Below are 21,563 nucleotides of genomic sequence, written 5' to 3'. Positions count from 1 at the left end.
CGCTCTTTGAAACCCAACAATCGTGCAGGTTTAGACAGGGTGCTGTTTTCTGCAGAGTTGTTTAGTGCCTGGATCCAACAAAACAAAAAAAAAGGTGAATCAAGCAGATATAAAGCATTTTCAACCCCATTTTAATTGATATCCGTCTTTTGATAATACATTCAACTTAATAATTTGAGTTGAACCTACTAAACCGGTGGCAACCGTCTTCAAACATCTGAAAAACATTCTAAATGTCTCAACTAAAGATTTCTTAAAACATTTTCATTTGACTCCTATACCTTAATATTTCAAGTAACTTGGCTATCATTTAATTAAATTTGACTTTTTAAATAGGTGGCAACCTTCTTCAAAATATTTTCAATCTACTACCTCTTCAAACTCCTTTCGTCTGTCACCCATATAGTGAAACATGTTTCAATTATCTAATATCCTTAATTCAAATTGAATTTGATTATTTAAGCTGGTGGCAACTCTCTCCTTCGTGTAGTTAAGAACTAAAGCCTTTTTAGTGCCATTTCGATTGATTTGAAAGAGACAAAAATTAAACCTTAATGCATATCTACATCCCAAGTGTCGATGTCAAAAATCATTAATTCCAGAGGTTTCCTTTTTTTATTACATTTTTTTCTGTTTGTAAAAAGATGGTAAACTTTTTTTTTACATGTGACTACATATACATATGCATGTATCTATATTTTAGCTATACAGAATTGTTGTTACACCGTACATATGTGGGTACTTATATAGCTTATATAGCATATATTTAGGGTTTTGTTTAAATTTAGAAAAATCTTAGTAATTAAAAAAATAGTAATAGGGCGTTCCAATGAAAGCAATCTTACTTTTACTGCTACATCACATATGTATACATATATGTATATATAAATATTCCGAAATAAATCGCACTTAGAATGTACATAAATAAAATAAAATACTCAATTAATTATAAAACTGATTACATTTCTTATGAGAATTCATTCAGATAGTGTCTTTGAATGCCTTTGCAATCATTTGCAGGACATTAAAATCTCTCATTCATCCGCATACAAATCTTCGTAAGCGAAACGCTTGAAGAGCGTATGTAGTATATTTTTCACAATATCAGCAATGGCCAAGTGAATGGAAGGTTGTAGCTCGTTCCAAACTTCCTGCCAATTTTGATTCAAAAACTCATTCAAATTGTTGCCGAGTGCTGGGTCACCATTGAAGAGATTGGTCAATTTGATGGCCATTCTAGAATAAAGAGGTGCATGTATAAGTAAAGGAAATATAAATAAAATAATGTTGTGTAAAAACTGTTGTATTATATTTATTTGAACATATTTTTGAAATTACCTTTGCGGTTCCACCAACACTTTCAGCTTGTTCACACTCAAATAGGTTTTGCCATCTTTGGGATGAACGGAGGGCTTGAATTTCACTGAGAACTTGGGATTGTGCAGCACAATGTCGGCGTCACCATCACCTTTAATAGGCAAGAAGAGAATACGTCCGTCGGCCACATATTTTCCGCTTAGAACAATTTTCGGAAATGAGCCGTACATTTCAAATTTACTAGTTGCTGGATCACGCTCGAAGCCACTGCAAGTAAAAAAAAAGGAAAACATTAGGAAGGTACTAAAACTAATTAAATTATTTTATTTGAGAGACAGTGCCTCTCGCATTANAGGAAAACATTAGGAAGGACTACTAAACTAAAACTAATTAAATTATTTTATTTGAGAGACAGTGCCTCTCGCATTAACATTCTTGATGAGAAAAGACTGTTAAAAAAAATTATATTTATTTTGAGTTGCATATAATTTCGATACACACTTTATTAGGCTTTTCTTCAAAGAACAATAAAAATAATAACATTTCCAAGAAAAATTACATGCTATTTAATGATAAGTTTAAAAAACATTTTGCTGAAGTTTAAAAAAATCCTTAATTATTTTTTATCGTTGGATCTTGACCTTGAATAACTTTTGGTGGAGGAATTTATGGAAAAAATCATACGAAACTTGTTTACAACCTTCGATTTCTCTTCAATACGTATAAAAATAAAAAAGTCTCTCTTCTATTAATAATTTCTATTTAAAAAGACCTGAATTTCGATTGAGTTAACTGAAAACAATATTAAAAATTACCATAATTTCGTTTAGAATTTTCACCATAAAAAATTAAAAAAAAAAATTGGCATAGCCCGTATAAAAATCAATAGAAATCGTAGTTTTCGAATTATTTTTCCCATTTTCTGTCTGCTTCTCAAGTAGTCTAAAAGTAGTTTGTAATTTCCCCTTATATGGGAAGTAGAAATTCGCGATGGGCGACCTCTTAGTATAAAGAACTGTGCTTTCGACTGGCATATTTTTTCCTTGACCCGAAAATATTTCACAAGGGACTTGGAAAAAAAGTCGATTTTTTTGAACCAGTGTAATATAAAAATGTGTAAGTAGGTTAGGTTGGGTTAGAAGGGCGTGTGTGGAAATTTCCATACTTCCACACGGAGACAGAATTGCCAATTATGAGTGCCATGACGAGATTATGTGTCTTAATCGAGAGAATAGCTTCAAGTCATTCTTCTAATGAACAAATGGTCAATTGACTTTTCCTCATCCTCATCATGGTAGCCTCTGCAGAGAGTACTTGTTAGTATTCGCCACCATTGAAGCATTTTTGCTATAGCACAGTGTCCTTTCCTGACGACGGAAGGAAGGCATCTCTGAGCCGCATCTGGCCATCTCATCAGCAAACTCATTCCCTTCATAATTTCGATGTCCGAGGATCCAGCATAGACTGACGTAGATGTGGCTCAGGTGAGGCCTTCGTGGTTTCTCAAAAATGAATAAGGTGCATAGCATTACTAGATAAACTACATGTAGTTAATCTATCTCTGGCAGCAGTGGTATTTAATGGCTTCCTTCAAATTTGGTGGAAAATTTTCTCTTCTACGAGACCGAGCTGCTCCTATCAAGGGCTGGACATCCCCAAAGGTATGCTCCATAATCTCCCCATTTGTTCCGCATTTCTTGCATAGTTTATCATAAATTTGGCCTAAACTTAAATGTGATGCCAACAAACAGCGTACTGTTAGTATACCAAATCGAAGCTTGGCGTCTTTGTGATCTTGTTATATATGTAATTTTTGAATTTCGCGGCATTGCATTTCTGCAAGATCAGCAGAACCTCCTTCCGTTTTCTTGGGCATCGTGTTGAACATCAAGGACTAGAGCAGTGTCAACAGTACTCCTGTCTTAGGCTGCCTCTGCTGACTAATGTGAAAGTGAAGGTGAACACCTCAGAACTCACCATCCTTTCTATCCATACCATTTTGTAGAGCGGTGTATACCGACCTTCTCTTCGTGTAGAAATGATGAGCTTTAGAAAGCATGCTCTCCTCCACATTTAGTGTGATGTGTGCAAAGGAAACGAACGAGTCTGTAATTTGCTCAACCATCCTCTGGTATTTTGATCCGTTCTATGCAACATAGCGAGAAAATGTTATCTACATATGTAGGCCTAGTGATTTATACTGAGGAAAAGAATTCAATGCCAAACTCAGTTTGGAGTGTGCCATACGATTTTTCAATATGCCTCCTGCATCTATGATAGCTGCACCAGTGTTGGCTGGAGCTTCTACATCCTAATTCGTGTTGGAGTAAGCATTTAGCAATAGCTCTGACTTTTTGATAAATGAAATTCGGTGGGAAATACATCATCCCAACCTATTGGAAGCATCAACAATCAACAAGAGAATATACATCGTTAAAATGTACGCCACGGCTTTTTATGGATCCAAGTGGCCCAATTTTCATTCACTCTGACACATGTATGCGTTTGAACTTGAGCGCTTGCCTGAGATTTAAGGGCATCGGTCGATTGCGGCTTATCGGCATAGACCTGCGAATTTAGGAAACCACACAAAAAATAGGTTTCCGGTGTCAAATCGCACAATGTTGGTGACCAATTCACGTCACCTATGCGCGAGATAAACATACCCTTAACTCATTCATGCGGTCAGTGCATAGTGGCCTCCGCTGTGGAAAATAAATTGTAAGTTAGATAGACCCCACAAAAACAACATCGCCAACACAGGTCTCTAAAATCGACCCGAGCCAATTTCAAAACCATTTAGCTACTTTGAAGGAATACCGGGAAGCCGTCCTAGGCCACTCCCCAACGTAGCGATGGCAGTTCAGCTTTCTGTTAGTTGAAGCCGATGTTATATAATGCTACTATGACTTTTGATTTATTCCACTTCAGTGTGCTATTTGTACCCCCCTTAAAAACATTCCGAAGATACCGAAATCCCAGTTTTTTTTTAAATTGTCATCATTTATTTCATCATCCTATGCATATTCTCTTATTTTTGCATTTGCATATTGATGACATTTAATTGTGTTAATTTGTTTCAGAAACACTTGATAATTCTACTCTCAGTCACTTCTATATTTACGTGATTGTTTGATGGCTAATAAATTCCCATTGCTTCCATTTACATAAGTTAACTTTGGACATTTTCAATTGACAAATTCAATTAGCGTTATTACTTAATTAATTATTACTTAAGGATATGTGAAATTTTTGAAATGAAGGACGCACGAAATAATTTATTACAGTTGTGAAAATAGTAATTCTTGGAAAAATTACAAATGACAGACACGAGAAGCAAAAAACTGCCACCAAATAGAGAACTATCTTTCAGGCTTGTTTTGTAAAATAAATCGCATACTTTTAGCCACGGCTTTCGATGTACGTAAAATGATCTCTCCGAGTGAAAATTAGCTTAGTAAATATAAGTAAAAGATTCAAAATTGAATGGCTTGTATTAAGGGTAATTCTGTTGACATTTTATTTATTTAAGACCACCCGCTGAAGATCGGCCACTGTTTGTCTGTAATTGCAGACAATTTCTTACTTATTAGAAGTTTACAGTTACCAGTGAGAATACTTTTGGTATCATTGATGTTGGCCCCACGAAAGCGAGCTCATTTGTATTGCAATTAACTTCAATTTCGGAATGGCTTGGAATACAGGTTCAGGTTTTTCAATCTCACAGCCATCTCCTTAAAAAATTAGCGCCATTTCACATCCACTTTAGAAATAAGCGATTTGATGGACGCCTGGTTGCAGTAGAAAATGTAGATTTTATTGCTGCGAATCTTACCATACTCAGTCAGTGATGGGGTATAGAGAGTCAAAATTACATTTTCATTTTTTCAACTTTTCCTTCACAAAATAATTTGAGAAATTAGTATTTATTCTTCAAACATTTAAAGAAACTTAATACAGTTGCGTAGTTTAAGTTTTATGAAAATATGAAAAGCTCAGTAATTTTTTTTTAAATGGGTTTTAACTGAATTATTTTTTTTATCAAAAATGTGATTTTTATAAATATTTTAAACGCAGTCTAAATTAACACATTTTTTTCATAAAATTAATTTTTTTAATTTTGTGGATTTATCTGCTGGAAAGTATTCCCGAGCCAAAAAAATTGCTTTGTAGAAGGTTTTTTTTTTTTGGATAATTAGAACATGTGTTATGACTACGGTGACCATATTTATGGGGGCCGAATACGGAGCAAAAAATAATTTTGCTATTTTTTCCACACAAGGTAACAGATCTTAAAACCTTCTTCAATGATCCTAAATGTATTAGAGCTAAAAGAGCATCCTTAAAGTAACATCTCAAACTTATAGGATATTTTTATCGAGATTTTTACCCCACAAAATTTGATACAAAAAACTTCTTAATTTTTAATACAATAAAGTGCATGTTTGAAGTTAACACCGTTAATCTTTGGATTTCTATTTTTTTGACGGTGTTACGCATTTTTTTCGTACAAAGTATGCTCGATAATATTTTTAAAAGAGAAGCAAATGAGCAGCACACATTGCGCTTGCCCTTTATTATAATAAATTTTAATGGGCTACAAAACTTCATACCAAATTTTTCCTAAAGATTCTGATTAAAAAGTATGAAGGTTTGGTGAAATTTTGCAGAATTAATTTTTATAATTTTTTGCTCAAAATCGGAAATTTGCATTACTTACATAAAAAAAAAGAAACAAAAAATAAAAACAAAATTTGGCGTTCCTATGAAATAAAGATATTCCCAGGACAATTGGTCAAAAAAGAGGACTGTCCCGTATAATACAGGACGGATGCTCAAAGAAGTTATGACCAATGTTAAAGGGATATCGGCATTGGTTAAAAAATGAGTAAAAAGTTATTTAATCATATTTTTGGGTAAAAAATTAGTTAAAATTTATCTAATCGTTTTTTCATACTAAAATAAATTGTCGTGATTTTTTTTTTATTTTTTGGAATTACCTGAAAGAATTCTCCGAGCCAAAAATGTTGCGCCCTGTGGTGTATTGGTTGACTGGGAGCACTAACACTCCACAGGACCTGGCTTTCTGTAATCGTATTTTTCATACCAAAATATATTTCCGAGAAAAATTTTTGTTACGAATATTATTTTCCTTATTTTGATTCATCTGCTGGAAAGTATTCCCCGAGCCAAAACTTTGGTCCATTTTTTGGATAATTAGAATTTTGGTTCTGACAAATTCCGCTAGCGGACAAATGCATTGCTTGGAAATTTGTATAAGTATTTGGTAATTATTTAATTAGTAAAAAGTTAGTTAAAAATTATCCGATTATTATTATTTTTTAATTCCGCTGCCTTTGGCCCGTTGGTGAAATGCACCCGAAGAATACCGAAAGTAAGGGTACCCTGGTTTTTAATAGTATCCAGTATATTTTACGTGAAAAAAAGTTTCTTTTTCGAAGAATTGCTATAACCTCTTAAAAAAATTAAAATTTCGTTGTTTTGTATGGGCAATTACCCCGACAAAAATTCACTAAATCACCTGTTCTCACTTTTTAAACACTATTAAAATATATAATTTAACTTAATTATTAAACAAACACATAGTTTTATCAACCTAAGATAGATTATTTTGTTACTAAAAAGAAGTTGACAATCTTTGCGAACTGAAACGATAGCTATAGTGCTGCCACTGTATTAGTATTTCGTAATAATTCACGTTTCCTTACAAGGTGTGTGTAGTGTTCAATGCTTTTCGGTATCTTCTTTCATTTAATATATAAATAAATGAAAATTTTTAATAATAAATCGCGGCGCTTTTTTCCACAAAAATCAATACTTCGATAAATAATGAAAATTTTTAATAAAAAATCGCATGCGACGCTTTTTCCATAAAAACAATACTTCGATATATAACTGTAAACCATAAAAGTAGCGCTGCCATGGTATAGCGAAATTTGCTATTATATTTTGGTTAGAATATTTTATTTAGGTGAAAGTAAAAAAAGAAGAAGAAGGTATAGTGTAAACTGAGTGTAATAGCGCAAATGAAATGTGAAATAAAGTGGCAATACCAGCGATTTAAGGTTATAATAATTTTGGCAGGCGCAAAGTTTGTTTACTCTGTTTTATTAACGAAATATATAAAATAAAAGTGAATAAATTTGCATAAAACAATAACCGGAGACGTTTTAATAGTGTTTTAAAAGTGGAAACTGGTGATTTAGTGCATTTTTGACGTGGTAATTGCCCATATAAAACAACGAAATTTAACAAAAGTTTTTTTGTTTATAACTTTTAAATGGTTAATAATATTAGCCCTCCCCTCCAGATTGTTAATAGGGGACCAAAACCCGTCGTATGGTAACCCTCCCGACTTTTCCGCACCTTTTCTAGGGGTTGTTACCCTATACTAGAGAATTACCTTAACTTTAAATTTCGTGTGTGATACCGATACGAACACATAAATATACTAATTTTTGTATGTAGGATATAAGCTTATCGGCTATGAAAAGGTAGTTAGTATAACTTAAAAATTTAACATTTCATGCATCACAGTTTTATAATTTTTAGATTTCTGAAGGGAAATATAGTACTTGTTTCATAAAAATGTATTTTTGACGTTTCTTTAAATCATATTTTGTTCCGGAAGAACCTGATCTCTAGTGAAAATTTACTTCCTACTTGGCTTCCTCTTTAAACTCTGTGTCGTTTTTCTGAGGAAATTAAAATGTAATCCTATCCTTTAACTTAAATCTAATCCTTAAACTGAGGTTGTTGGACTTAAAGCGGTTTTGATAAAAAATTGCCCGGCTTTGGTTTATCCGTTGATACTTCGATTCTAAAAGGTATATTTCGAAAAAATGTTATCACTTCTTGTAAACGCGATTCTATGATTCTGCATATTTACCAGTTTCAAAAGTGCACAAAATGCGAACAGGCTTAGAAAATTTAACGGAACTTTATTTACAGGTTACAAACTTTTTGTTACCAGCGCAGTAGTGGGATAAATGACGAAAAAGCTGGCCAATATTTCAAAAATCAAAGTTATTCGACTGTTGCAAAACATGGTAATTTGTCAATAGGAAGGTAAAAGGCATCCTGTTTTGTATCTTCTTCGCTAGAGCAGTTTGAATTTGCTATTCTCACTAAAGTTTGTGCTGCTTTTCACATTGGCTCTAAAATTTTGCTTCGGAGATTTGATTTTAAGATAGTGGTTAAAGCAATTAATTGTTTTTTGCAAGATAGAGAGCGTTTCTGACGGTATCTTAAATTCAAAAGGAAAGTAAACAGATTCGTCCAACTTCTGTTGTAATTCACGACTGAATAGCGCGAGTGTATTGTGTGGAGAGCTTACACAGGGCAACACTGATTTTGACAAGTGTTAAAGCTGGTTTTGATAGAATTTTTCCTGCTGATCACGAGTCCGTTAATATAGAGTTTCCATCATTCCATCATCGGTCATTGGCTATTTGGCAGGCACTCTTCAAGATTAGGAGTATACTCCCAAGAATTTTATAGAAGTTGCAAGGAGGAGGAGGAAACAGTCAAACACTTCTTCTGCAGGTGCCCAGCTTTAGCTAGGAGCAGAGCAGGCTTTTTAGGAAAACACTTCTTTAACTCACTCACAAAACTATCCGTTGTAGGAATAATAGCAATCTTACGCTTTATAAGAGCTTCAAAATTGTTCCATGAAATATAGTCAATGAGGCTTCTGTGTTTCACAGTGGTAAAACGATAGACCTGCAGGGTCTAAGCGAGTTGGTCTTTTGGACTGACTGTCACATTGACCTAACCTATTTTTAAACTATTATAATGTTAAGTAAATTTATATACAATACACATGTACATATGGCGCGAAATATATCTGAAAGGGTAACCAAAAATTGTAAACAAAATTTAGACATTATTTCATTAAGGCCTAAAAATGGCTGTTCCACACTGTTATCAGAAAAAAATTAACGAAAAATGTAAAGAGAAATATTTGAAAAAAGCAATATTTGCACATACATACGTTTGTGTATATTTACGCTTAACTCAAAATATAAATATTAAACTCAAGAAAATATACGTATGTACATATATACTTCCATTTATCTGAAATCGGCCGAAAATACTAAAACTGATGAAGCTCAAATAATAACAAAATATTTAAATAAATGTACATAAGTGCATATGCATGATCATAGGCATATTTACGTAAGTATATATAAATGTTTTTGCTCGCACTGCTAGATCAATAGCTACATACAAATGCTAAAAGCTTTCGAATTGACACCATCAGCTGTTAAATAAAAAAAAAAAACTAAGGTTAATGAACTGCATGTATAAATATTGATACATACAACGTTTAACATTTCCGAAATAAAGAAGATCCGAGGAATGCATACTAAAATTGTCGGTAGGCATTTTGTGATTTCCAGCTTTAATTTGCATATCAAGTAGCTCGAGATTGCGCGAAAAGGGATGCCAATTTTTTATTGGCTAAATTTTCTTTGAAAGAATGAAAAAAAGCAAACATATTTACTTGATGAAATCATCAGCAGCAAAAATAGAGATATTCTTTTGAAGTAATGCCCTTGGGTGAAATTTTATGAGGGAAGTATTGCTTTCAACTTTTTTATTTATTTCGTACTAGCAAATACCCGGCGTGCTTCACTGCGCCTTAAACGTATTTTTGTGCTGTTTGATATCCGTATTGTAATATTTCATTCATTTTATCAATTTAATTGAATGACATTTTAAAACAGATGGCAACTCCCCTCAAAAAGATTTTCGGCAGTAAACTTTCTCAAATTTTCTCAGCTTGATACCCATATTGCAGTATTCAATTTATCTTTACAATTAAATTAAATTAAAATTTTCAAATAGGTGGCAACCTTCGCCAAAAAATATTTTCGGCTGTAAGCCTTCTTAAGCCTCTTTCTTTTGACAGCCATATTACAATGTTTACTTTACGTTATCAATTTACTTAAACTGCAATTTTCAAACAGGATGCAACTCACAATTTCTATATGCTAAGTTAGACGTCTAGCTCTAAATCGATGGAAACTGCATGCAATTCTATGCATTAGACAAACAAATAGACATACAGCCAAACAAAAATTCTAAAAATTATTGATTTGGATTCTGTGGCTCTAATAACGATCCCCCGTTTTTAGTTTTCTTTAAAATCTATAATGTATAGACATCGGTCTGTTACAATTATATTATATATATAGAAGATATACATACATACATTCTGTATTTCCACTGGGCGTCAAAATCTAAAAAATGTAAAAATAAATTTTGGGTACTCAAAAATACTTCTGCCTTAACTCATTTCAAAGTGGTATCCTGACACAGTTTTTTGATTAAACAAATAACTACTTACTTCTTACAAGTTTACATTTTTAACTTCCAAACCACCAAATGAAATTTTGTGATTTCCGTAAATTCAAACCAGCTGTTTTTGATCAGCTGTTTTCCTGTTGGCAAATTGCTTTTGGCAAACATTTTTGCAGCAGAAACCAGCAGCTTCCCCTCAAGATGAAATGTCACTTTGCTCTCTCAATTTCCCCTACTTTGCAAGTTTTTTGCGTACGCGAACGCAAAAACCTGAAAGGTTTGGTTAAACATGACCAATTAACAGCTACGCGAACGCAACTATTGTCTATCATTCCAATGCCTAGTGAAAACTCGGCATTAGTTTTGAGCGAAAGCTTATGGCTTCGTCTTCTCAGTAAGTCCAATGTCATTTATCTTAATTATGTCCATGGTGAGATACGAAATAAGATTTATAAAATTAATGCCGAATTTCCTTTTGGCATGGAAACTAAACAGTGCTTAGTTGCCACAAAATTACATAAGCGAAAATCCTTGAGTAGAAAAATAAAGTTTTATAAAATTTTTTAAAATTGGCCTGGCATCGCTTAGGATGAAACGTGTATATCTCAGTAAACGACTTAAGCATCTTAATGCATAAAAAATTTGCCAAATCGGGGAATAACCAAATAACGGTATTTTAAGAAATGTAATAAATACAATAGTTCTCGCTTTACTGTTACGATTTACTCACGTTAGATGTCTAAAAATTGATAAACATACATACATACGTAAATACAGCGTATTGTATGATAAAAACTTATTAGCTCAGTAGCCACTTTACCGATCTCTACGAAACTTAGTATGTACAATACCAATTTTATATTTTATGAACTCATGTCGGATAAAAGATTTAATTTTATATTACTTTATTTAATTTAATTGTTAATCCCTTTTACATCTTTGAATTACCTTTATTTGTTTTATGTTATTTTCTTTCTTACTTGTTTATTAACATAATTTAATTTTGTTTTATTTACTAGATTTACTTAAATTTTTTGCATTTTTTATAATATAATTAATAAAGTTTTTCAAATTAATTTAATTAGATTTTATTTACTTTAATTTTATTATTTTAATTTTTAAGTTTTGTTTTTTTTTTTATTTTTTACTGAATTAAATTTTTTATTCGGTTTGATTTTATTTCTTTTTCATTTCATTTTTACTTTTGTTTTAATTATTTAACGTACTTAAATTTTGATAATGTTTATATTTTATCATATGTTGTTTCATTTAAATTAAAATAAATTCGTTAAATTAACTAAATTTTATTGGTTGTAATTTTTATTTTATTTTTTATTTTTTAAACGTTATTGGTTTTGTTTTATTATATTTTATTTCATTATATTACATTTTATTATATTATATTTGATTTTATATTATTTTATTTTATTTCATTTCATTCATTCATTTCATTTGATTTTATTTTATTTGGTTTGATTTTATTTTAATTTGTTTTAGTTATTTTTATTTCTTTCTTACATTTTTAATTTGTTTTATATTGATTTAGTTATTTTTTGCTTCATTTCGTTTTTGTATTACTTCATATAATTTAGTTCAATTTCATTTACTTTATTTAAGTTTTTTATTTTTATTTACTTATTTTTAAAATTTAGTGTATTTTATTTATTTTGGTTATATTTTATTTCTTACTTTTTTATCTACTTTAGCTAAATGTTTAACTGCGTTTTATTTCTGTACTTGATTTTTAGCTCATTTTATTTCATTTTAATTTAATTTTAATTTAAGCAATTCATTTGTTTTTTTTATTTTATTTAAATAATATTTTCTTTATCTTAGATTTTTATTTAATTTATTTACTTTAACAAATCTTACTATTGTTTTAGTTTCTAAATTTAATTTAACTTAATTTAATTTAAATGAAATTAGAAGTAATTTTCCTTCTTTTTATTTGATTTAGTTTGTTTAATTTGTTTTAAAAATTGTAATATATTATCTTATTTTCTTTATTATTTTTTTAAATGGTTAAATTTTATTTTCAAGATTGTTTTATTTGTTTAAAATAAAAACCTTTTTTAAATTCATTTTATTTTATTTTAAACTTTGTTTTAAATTTGTCATATTTAAAAGAAAAATTATATAATTGAATTCAGTTTTATCTGTTTATTTTATATAATTTAGTTTATTTGATATTATTTTAATTTGTTTTAAGCCACAGTATCTCAAACTTAAAAATATTTGCTTTTCACACCGAGCAATAGCCACCAAATTAGGCGTTAGATGGGACATATTAAGATTCTAAGGCTGCATTTTTAGTTTTACTTTTTCTTAAAAAACAACACAGCCAAAGTAGCAAAAACCCTTTCCATTTTAGAGCACAAATATTTATAAAGTTGTTTGTTTTTTTTTTCTATGCGGAAGAGCGTTTTTGGCATACAATTTGTCGCACAGATTCATTTTGATTGAATTTGAATTCTGCCTTGAATACTTACTTACATTTCATGAATTTAAATTTAGAAGCACTTAAGCTCGAAACCGCCGCCAAAATATTGAAAGATAAACAACCATGAAATCAAAAATTAAAAATCAACTCACACAGAACGATCAATCTTTACGCCGGACAATCCTTCTACATTCACATCACGGAAATTCAATTTCAAATTCAACGAGCCAGCGCGGCCATCCGAAATATCAAAGCGTTTGACAACGAAGGGTTCAATGATTGGAAATCCCGCAGCCTGATAGCCGGTACGCCCATACTGGCGCACCAAATTCGTTGAAGTGCGCGTTATGCAGTCTGTGTCGCCGACACGGCAGCGCGGTATGTCGGCGGCTAAAAGTGAAAAAAGAAAAAGATAACAACAAAAGTCACTTCAAAGATTTTTAAATACAGAAAATCAGTGCGAAGAAGTCGCAAGAATGTAGAACTTTTCTGTTTTTTTTTTTTTAACAAGGAAATCAAACGTACGAAAATTTGAGCTTGCTGCCGTTGCCAACAGCAGACAGCTGCTGATGAGGAATGTCAAAAGGAACGAATTTCGCTGCTCCATGAACATTTTTATTCCAGAAAATGTATTGCTATGCTGCTTTAAAGGATGAAGAGTTAAAGCTTTCGGTTTCTTTCCTCAAAGTATTTGCTTTGCAGCGTCGAAAGGACGTTTACATGCGGTACGAAACAAAAGACTTAAGCGACAAACCCGAATTTATTTTTGGAATAAATTTATAGCTGAACGCGCTATGCGACCACTGATGCGCTGCTTTTTATACGTTTATATTGGAGGTGTATACCAACAATTTTTACCCGAAATTTTATTCTACTTAAATTTATCAATAACCGAAATGTTGCATCGTCTAACTGCTACTGAATTTTCGTTCCGTTTGATTTTGCGTTGAATAATTTGTATTTTATATATTTATCGGCTTATGTAGCACGGTCGCGCACTCGCGTTGTCTTCAGCAAATTTAAGTTATTGGAATAATTTTTGCGAACTCACTGTTCGAGTTCAATGCTAAACTGTAAAACAGTTCTGGACAAACGCAGGCATTTATAATCTTTTTTCGATGGCTCGGCCGCTGTAGAATTTTTTGTTTTTGTTTTTGTTTTCGTTTACGTTTTTGTTTTTATTCATTTATTTATTTTATTTCTTATGCTCGTCATTTACCTACTTCAGTGTGTTGGTTTTTATTGTAGACTTGTTTTATTTGCAGTTGTAGCTTTTAGTGTTTATTCTACACAGCCAACAATACGATTCGCGAATGCTAGGCAAGAGTCATACAAGCAAACGTGCATGCATACAAATTTACATGCATAAATTATTCATCCAATTGACTAAACGGACTGCTAGCTCGCCTATTCTTCTCTCCGTTTCAGTGTGTTTTGATGCCAGCGAATAACGACAACGAGAATGACGACGTCGACGATAATGGCAGACGTCAACTTAGTTGAGTGCGCACGCGTATAAACCACTATCCATGTCCAAAACCATAAATAATTAGTATTATTAACAGGTCTAGAAACGCACAGAAATTATCAATAAATTTTTAATTGGCTCCTATCAAGTTTTCGCTTAAATATATGCTGTATTTGTTTTGTCCTTTTAGTACCGTCATCGTAAATATCATTATAGTCAATTACGTATGTATGTATGTACGTAGCAAAGCTATATTTTCAACATTGTTGGCATCACCGTTGCCTTTAGGTCGGCGACGGTTTTGGCTTTTGGCGTCCATGCCAAAGCATTTCACAGGAATATAAATCTGATTTTAACGTCCAGATAGTTCTTAATGTGTACATACATGCATACATACATTCAGAATGCCTGAGGCTATTATTAGCGTTAAGTTTCTGTTCCTTCCACTGCTATTATTCGATTTCTTCTTGCCATCTTACACTCCTCTTTCACACTTGACTTGCGCACAATTATCTTAATGAGATTATATTCCGTAAGCGAAATGATTTGCAGAAAATAGCAAAAAAAATGCATGAACATAAAAAAGTTGCCAGCTTTAGTGGCTGAAGATCTTTATTGACTTTGTTTTGATTTCGTTAATAATCTTCCAGGTAGAATTCCTCTCCGCTTCAAGGTCAAAAAAAAAATATGCGTCTTTTTTATGGTTTGCAAATTAACCCATATAAATATGTACATATGTAGCGTTCATACGCATACATACATAAGTACATATATACGTATGTACATAGTAGCTAAGCCTCTTTATAGGTATTTTTCCGACATTGCGAAATTCTGATCTCGTGATCTGGAACTTTGATTTGTAGTTGTTGGATTTTGTCCGAGTTTAAAGTATTTTTAGGATTCTCATTTGTTTACATGTACGTCAATATACTTTAACATGTGTATGTAATTAGATATGTATGTTTACATGCGTTTTAATCTGTGTACGACATGGCGAAAGAGACCATCGAAGGTAAAAGGTGGCGGGGAGGGAAGAAATAGTACTGCGCTGTAATATTTAATGCTGGACATAAAGAACGCATTTAATACCGCAGCGCATAATGATGATGCTCATTAAAAAAGGAAATTCCAAGCTATATCATAAGAATAATAAGCAAGCTAAGGTACTGGTGTGATAGGGGCTCTGAAAAATACAGCGCTTTGGCAGTGGTGTCTCGGGGAACTGTTCCCGTACCGCTCCTTTGGAATCTAAGGTATGAAATATCGAAACATATCAATGAGATTGAGAGGGCCAACAGGGCCATAAGATAGTTGAAAGTCTTTTGTAAAACAAATGAAAGACAAATGGCAAGAAAATTCGAAAGCTCTCTCATTCACCAGTCGTGGTGAAAATCTAGTTTGGGAGAAAGCACTTGTATATCATTTAGCTCGCGCCACTCCAACAGTCGTAATAGCCGAGTGAAAAAAGCACAGGCAAGCCATACGAGAGATCCGAGTTCGAGTCCCGGTCCGCGGATTTTTTTTAATAATTTTTTTTTACACATTGCTGTTTTAAAACGAAAAATATCTATTATTTGATTTTTAAAGACTTATTTCATTTATATTTTTTAACCGACTTCCAAAAAAGGAGGAGGTTATCAGTTCGTCGGAATATTTTTTATTTTTATTTTTATTTTTTTTATGTATGTTACCGCATAACTTTGAACCCCGTCAACCGATTTAGATAATTCTTTTTGCATCGAAAAGGTAGTGTCTCAGAGGTGGTCCCATACTAATCTGGTTAAGATCTGAGAGTGGATCATGAGATATATATGTATATATATATTTTTTTATATGAGATTTGAAGTCGGTTTTTTTTTTGCTAAAAATTACTTGTTTATTTAATTATTAGAGGTTATTCTTATTTTTTATTATTTTATTTTTTAGGAAATTTTTAAAATTTATATTTTAGTACATTTTTCTCTTCTTTNTTTAAAAGAACATTTTTTTAAATTTCATTTAATTTTTAGGAAATTTTTAAAATTTATATTTTAGTACATTTTTCTCTTCTTTTTTAGTTTATTTTTCTTTTAATTTTTAGATTGTATGGTTTAAAAAAGAATTTTTTTTTTAAATTTAATTTATTCTCAGAAACTTATTTTATTTATTTATTTTTTAATTAAATTTGTTTTTCTGTTGTTATTTTATGGTCTTTTTTGATTTAGTTGTCTTTTAATTTGTTGAATTTGTTTTAAAATTAAAAATATATTTTTTTCCTTTTAATTACTAAGTTTTGTTTCCTTCTTTTTATCTATTTATTATCTTCTTATAATATCCTTTTTGTTTTTTTTGTTTTCTTAAGATTTTTTTTTAGTTTCATTTAATTTTTAAAAATATTTTCATTTATTTTTACTTTATTTCCATTTAATTTTTTTCTTTGATTTATTAGTTTTTATTGTTTTGTAAAGAAAAATATATACAAGTTTATTTTTTAATTTAATTTAACGCATAGACCATTGTTAAACCAACATTCAGCCGCAGGAATCTCAACATTATAGAATCTCCCCAAGAAAGGTGGCGTACTATCCTGTGGCATTGAAAAGACACAAGTGCTCAGATCTCGGCCGCCAGAAATTTCCGTCTCGCCTCACTCAGTGTTATACCAATATCTTCTTAGTCTGCAGGTGGCCTCTAAGGCTTTCCCCACGTATGAAGGCAAAAAGTGAAGGTAGGTGTAGCAGTCGAGTTATTACTAAAAACCTTATGGTGAAATGATTTGTCTTATATTCGAAATATATATTATATTATTAAAGGGGAATATTTTAACGAAATAATTTGCCCGTCAAGTGGCTCTGGAATCGAGTTATTATTAAAGGGGAATATTTTAACGAAATAATTTGCCCGTCAAGTGGCTCTGGAATCGAGTTATTACCAAAATCACTTTTATGATCCGATTTGGCTTCTATAGGAGATACAAATATATTGGTCATGGTAAGGGATATACTATTTCCTGAAAGAGCCGCCAGCTGTCGTTGGAGTTGTGTTATTAGTTAAAATCGTCAAGTGAGGAAAAGTACCGTGAATGTCCGACTATATAGACGTGCTGAACCACTGAGTACGTCGAACTTCCTTGTGTTCCGATTGGCCCAATGGATGTGATTATCCAATATCTCTATGCGGTAAAGCTTCATTCGGAGACAACAGGATTTAGTTGTTTAGGGGTACATATCAAGTGGCCACCCTTAAATCAACCACCAGAACCAATGTGGTTCTTGTTGAGACATTTAAGGTACATATTTCGTCTGAAATAAGTCTATGTATTTATATTGGATTTCTGTAGAACAACGAAACTCACCCATTTTGAATTTGTCACCAACTATACCATAACCATAGAACCGGATCATTGTTGCCGCCAGAGACTGAAGAGAAAATAGTTCTTCAAACCTATTTCATTGTGCGATTAACCATGCCATGGAATTTTAGATCATAAGATAATTTTAAGAATTTCTTCACAGACATAATACGCTCGTTAATGGATTTAAGACGGTCATGCCTTCTGATGACCACGAAACCATAATCATAAATGTGCCACTGGAACATAAATATGCATTGATATTTCGAAGTGAAAATTTTTGGTGCATCCATGTTTTTCCGACATCTCTACACAGGCTTGCACCTACTCAGCTGAGACGGGCGCTGTTATACAAAATTTTGAGTGCTCTTGCACTTTTACAATAAGATCAAATATTTTTAATTTAAACTGAAATTAATTATTGTGTTGCTAAATTTTTTAAATGAAAATCAAATTTACAATACTATTTATGTATACGGTAGTAATTAGATATTTAATAGAATTACGTATCGGAAATGCTTATTTTTAACAAAAGTTTTCGAAGCGAAAATAACTATTGTCAATTTAGGTGATTGATTCTAATTACTTTAACACGTTTAAATGATGGAATGATGGAAGGAAAAATAAAACAAAACGGAAATAGGTAATGGTTGATCATACAAGTTTGTTAGTAAAAGTCACACAAATATATGTAAATTGCGTTTCAATTCCACACTTTTGGATTACTAGCTAATACCCGCGACTACGTCTGCGTACCCCAAATGCAATTTTTATTATTATTCGTTTTCTTTTGATCCTTTTAATTTTTCACTGATTTACTAATATGAGTATGAATTGTGATGCTGGTATCACAAAAATTATAAAATATAAATTATGTATTTGGCATTTATGTAAAGCACAAACCGAATTCCACTTAATCGGCTGTTACGACAGAGATGTCAAACTTTTTGATATAATCTTAAAATATAGAACTTTGTAGCTAAGATTGTAAAAAAAAAATCTTTTTGTACCTTATTATATATATGTACGCTTATAAATGCGCTATGTGAATAAATAATAATTAATAATAGATAAGATTCTTTTTATTATTTTGGGCATGGTTTTTAAAAATTAAACAATTAGGGTATTCACAATGGTGGCATGAGTGTCGTATTCTTGTATGTCGTAAAATTGAAAAGGTTAAATAAATGTTTAGAAAACTTTAAAACTCAAGCAACTATTTTTTAACAATGTGGAAATTCATAATATGGTCAATTTGACAGGAATGTAAACCAAGTAAATTCTTTTTGATTTATCAAATATTGCGAACACTGGGGTCTTTTCATCATAGGTATTCACGCACACAAGATATGGTCGGAAAAATTCTTACAAAGAAAGGAATATAAATAAAGCGTTTGTTACCACCAATATTCGCTCTTTAAGTTTTTGACATCAGAAAATAATACAAAAATGTGTTTCAAATACAAGCTATGTACGTTAAGAATAAGCGTGCCGCAAAACAAAAACAAAAAACTTTTTTCTGACATTTTAAAATATTTTGCAAAAAGACCTTTTGATTATTTTCTTAATATTATACATATGTTTCGCGTACCAACCAGAAAGTTGCCATTTTAGTAAATTTGGAAATTTGTAGTTATTAAATATATCTAATGCAAGACTTAGACTTGACATGACTTACTTAGAAACTTAGAAACGATTTTTATCCTCAGCATTTGTATTTCTAAACGTAAAATTTTAAACATTTAATTTATTTGGGGTACTGTTGAATAAATATTCCAATTGAAATAAATTTATTTAGGCGTATCGAATTGTGGTTGTTTTTATTTTATTTTCTGTCTTTATTTGAAAGTTTGTTTTTCGCTTGCCGATGAATTGCATTTATATAAAAAATCATGATTCAATAACACAAGGTTATGTAATTTGTGACAGTGAAATCTGACACTCCTTTATCTAGATTTGTATTTTGGAAGTAGGAGGAACAAGAAGAATGTGATCGCCTTTAGCGAAAATGGTAGTCGAAAGGTACTAAAAAAGTGGGCAAAGTATACAATTAGGAGTAAAATGTGTATTACTAATGCTATGTGAATTTGCAATATACTCGGTTTTTTGATGGAAATTCTAAACAATACGTAAAAATATAGATTTTTAATTTAAGGCATTCGTCATTTCCTGGAACAAATTTAGAATACCGACCGTTTAGCTATGCAAAAACGAAAAATGCAGATCAATAGAATTTTTTTTTTATATTAATATCTTATTATTACCGATTCTTATCTTATTACCGATTAAAAAACTAATAATTTCAAAATAAAAATAATCAAATAATCAAGTTACTGCTGCTTTTCCAAACCCGCTGAAACTCGCTAGAATACAACTTTCGGATAATTTTTCTTCTTTCAACAGCTGCTTTATATTATCGAAAAAGTCTGCTCTCCTTATATAATCTTTTCAAAAGTTGGTACACAATTTCTTAGCTTAAGGATGGACCTAGAGCTACGTATTTATTGAACTGATAAAATTAATTTTGAGGTGAATATTTGAAAAAAATAGCTCGTAGTCCGTTTTATGCAATAAGTAGCATGAATTAAGCAGACTTGCGATTGACATGTAATCCAAAGAAATTAAGAACCTAATAATTATGAATACAGTTTTCTGTTTCTGTGCAGATGTAAGTCGTTTCAGAAGTAATTTTCTGCTTAGAACTCGAACTGGAGCTTACAACTGTGCCAAGATATTGAGGTTTTCCGGGGTTAAGTACACGAAAAAGGGCTTGAATGGCCACTTTTGTTTGCTCTACGACATTAAGTACTATTTTTACCATTCAAAATGCGCCTTAGAGGGTTGCTTTACGAGTTTTCCTTCAGAAACTTTGGTTATTGGAAGGAAGCATATGCTTCGTTTGGCGATGTTAGATTCGAGGACATGACGGTTAAAGTGGACGTAACTCTTGAAAGAAAAATCGTATAGCACCATTCGAGAGTGCATTTTGAAAGATAGTAATAGGACCAGAAAAATACTTGAAATAACTCCAAGAGATTTTGATTATCTATTCAGAAAATCTTCTTCTTTTAGCTTCTTGTTTCGGTTCTTTTGGCCTCGTTCCTTTTTTAAATAGTATAATTCTCGGGTTTTTAATTTTTCTACGTAATTTTTATTTTCTGAGCCTATTTGAGCAATACAGCGGACCGGCTGGCTTGGCCATGTCGTTCGATTGGGCACCGAACCTCCAGCTCTGAAAGTATTCAACCCGGAACCCGCTGGTAGTAGCAGAGGAAGAGGGAGGCCCACACTGCGATGGAAAGACCAGGTGGAAAAGGACTTGGTTTCACTTGTCATTTCAATCGGCGTCAGTTTGCACAAAAGAGAAACGACTGGCGCGCTTTGTTAAACTCGGCCAAAATCGCTAAGGAGGTTACAGCGCCAAATAAGAAGAAGAAGAAAAGGATTTGAGTTAAAAAGAATATAAATTTTAACTATGAGTCAATAGCACGTTCAATGGCTTACAATGTTGCTTTCAAAATGGGCCCTATCTCTAACTAAATAAAAAATAATCTTACCTGAAAATTAAATTGGTAAAAAAGACTCTTATACGGTTGACAAACGGGCTCGCTTATTTGCATAAACAGCCTTTATTTGCTTTAACTCATGTATGTTCCTCTTTAAAATGTGCATAAGCAGCC

The 21,563-nt window shown here is 31.7% G+C and overlaps 1 protein-coding gene and 2 long non-coding RNA genes across 3 annotated transcripts; 1 reads left to right on the top strand and 2 right to left on the bottom strand.

The window, feature by feature from the left end:
* Positions 1-370: 370 nt before the first annotated feature.
* Positions 371-14,177, bottom strand: LOC108361319 (protein takeout-like). Its single transcript, XM_017613918.1, has 4 exons — positions 13,610-14,177; positions 13,237-13,474; positions 1,339-1,584; positions 371-1,236 (listed from the first exon to the last, which is right to left on the bottom strand). Exons 1-4 carry the CDS (start codon positions 13,695-13,697, stop codon positions 1,035-1,037), a joined length of 774 nt encoding a protein of 257 aa, XP_017469407.1. The 5' UTR covers positions 13,698-14,177; the 3' UTR covers positions 371-1,034.
* Positions 2,596-5,365, bottom strand: LOC108361321 (uncharacterized). Its single transcript, XR_001847274.1, has 2 exons — positions 4,937-5,365; positions 2,596-4,879 (listed from the first exon to the last, which is right to left on the bottom strand). It is a non-coding gene; the product is annotated as an uncharacterized LOC108361321 (long non-coding RNA).
* Positions 14,178-15,678: 1,501 nt separating the features above from the next.
* LOC108361323 (uncharacterized) lies at positions 15,679-18,892 on the top strand. The gene is made up of 4 exons (XR_001847276.1): positions 15,679-15,805; positions 17,044-17,259; positions 17,345-17,820; positions 17,872-18,892. It is a non-coding gene; the product is annotated as an uncharacterized LOC108361323 (long non-coding RNA).
* Positions 18,893-21,563: the final 2,671 nt, after the last annotated feature.

The sequence above is a fragment of the Rhagoletis zephyria genome, unplaced genomic scaffold (assembly GCF_001687245.7).
Source record: "Rhagoletis zephyria isolate East Lansing unplaced genomic scaffold, Rhagoletis_zephyria_1.1 Rzeph_scaffold_00734, whole genome shotgun sequence".
In the NCBI taxonomy this organism is placed as follows: Eukaryota; Metazoa; Arthropoda; class Insecta; order Diptera; family Tephritidae; genus Rhagoletis; species Rhagoletis zephyria.
This window is presented reverse-complemented; position numbering and strand designations above follow the sequence as displayed.

Coding starts and splice junctions, on each gene's coding strand:
- LOC108361319 (XM_017613918.1), bottom strand. CDS start 13,697: ATGTTCATGGAGCAGCGAAATTCGTTCCTTTTGACATTCCTCATCAGC. Junction 13,475..13,609: donor GGCAGCAAGCTCAAATTTTC/GTACGTTTGATT, acceptor TTTCACTTTTAG/CCGCCGACATACCGCGCTGC. Junction 1,585..13,236: donor GTAAAGATTGATCGTTCTGT/GTGAGTTGATTT, acceptor TTTTACTTGCAG/TGGCTTCGAGCGTGATCCAG.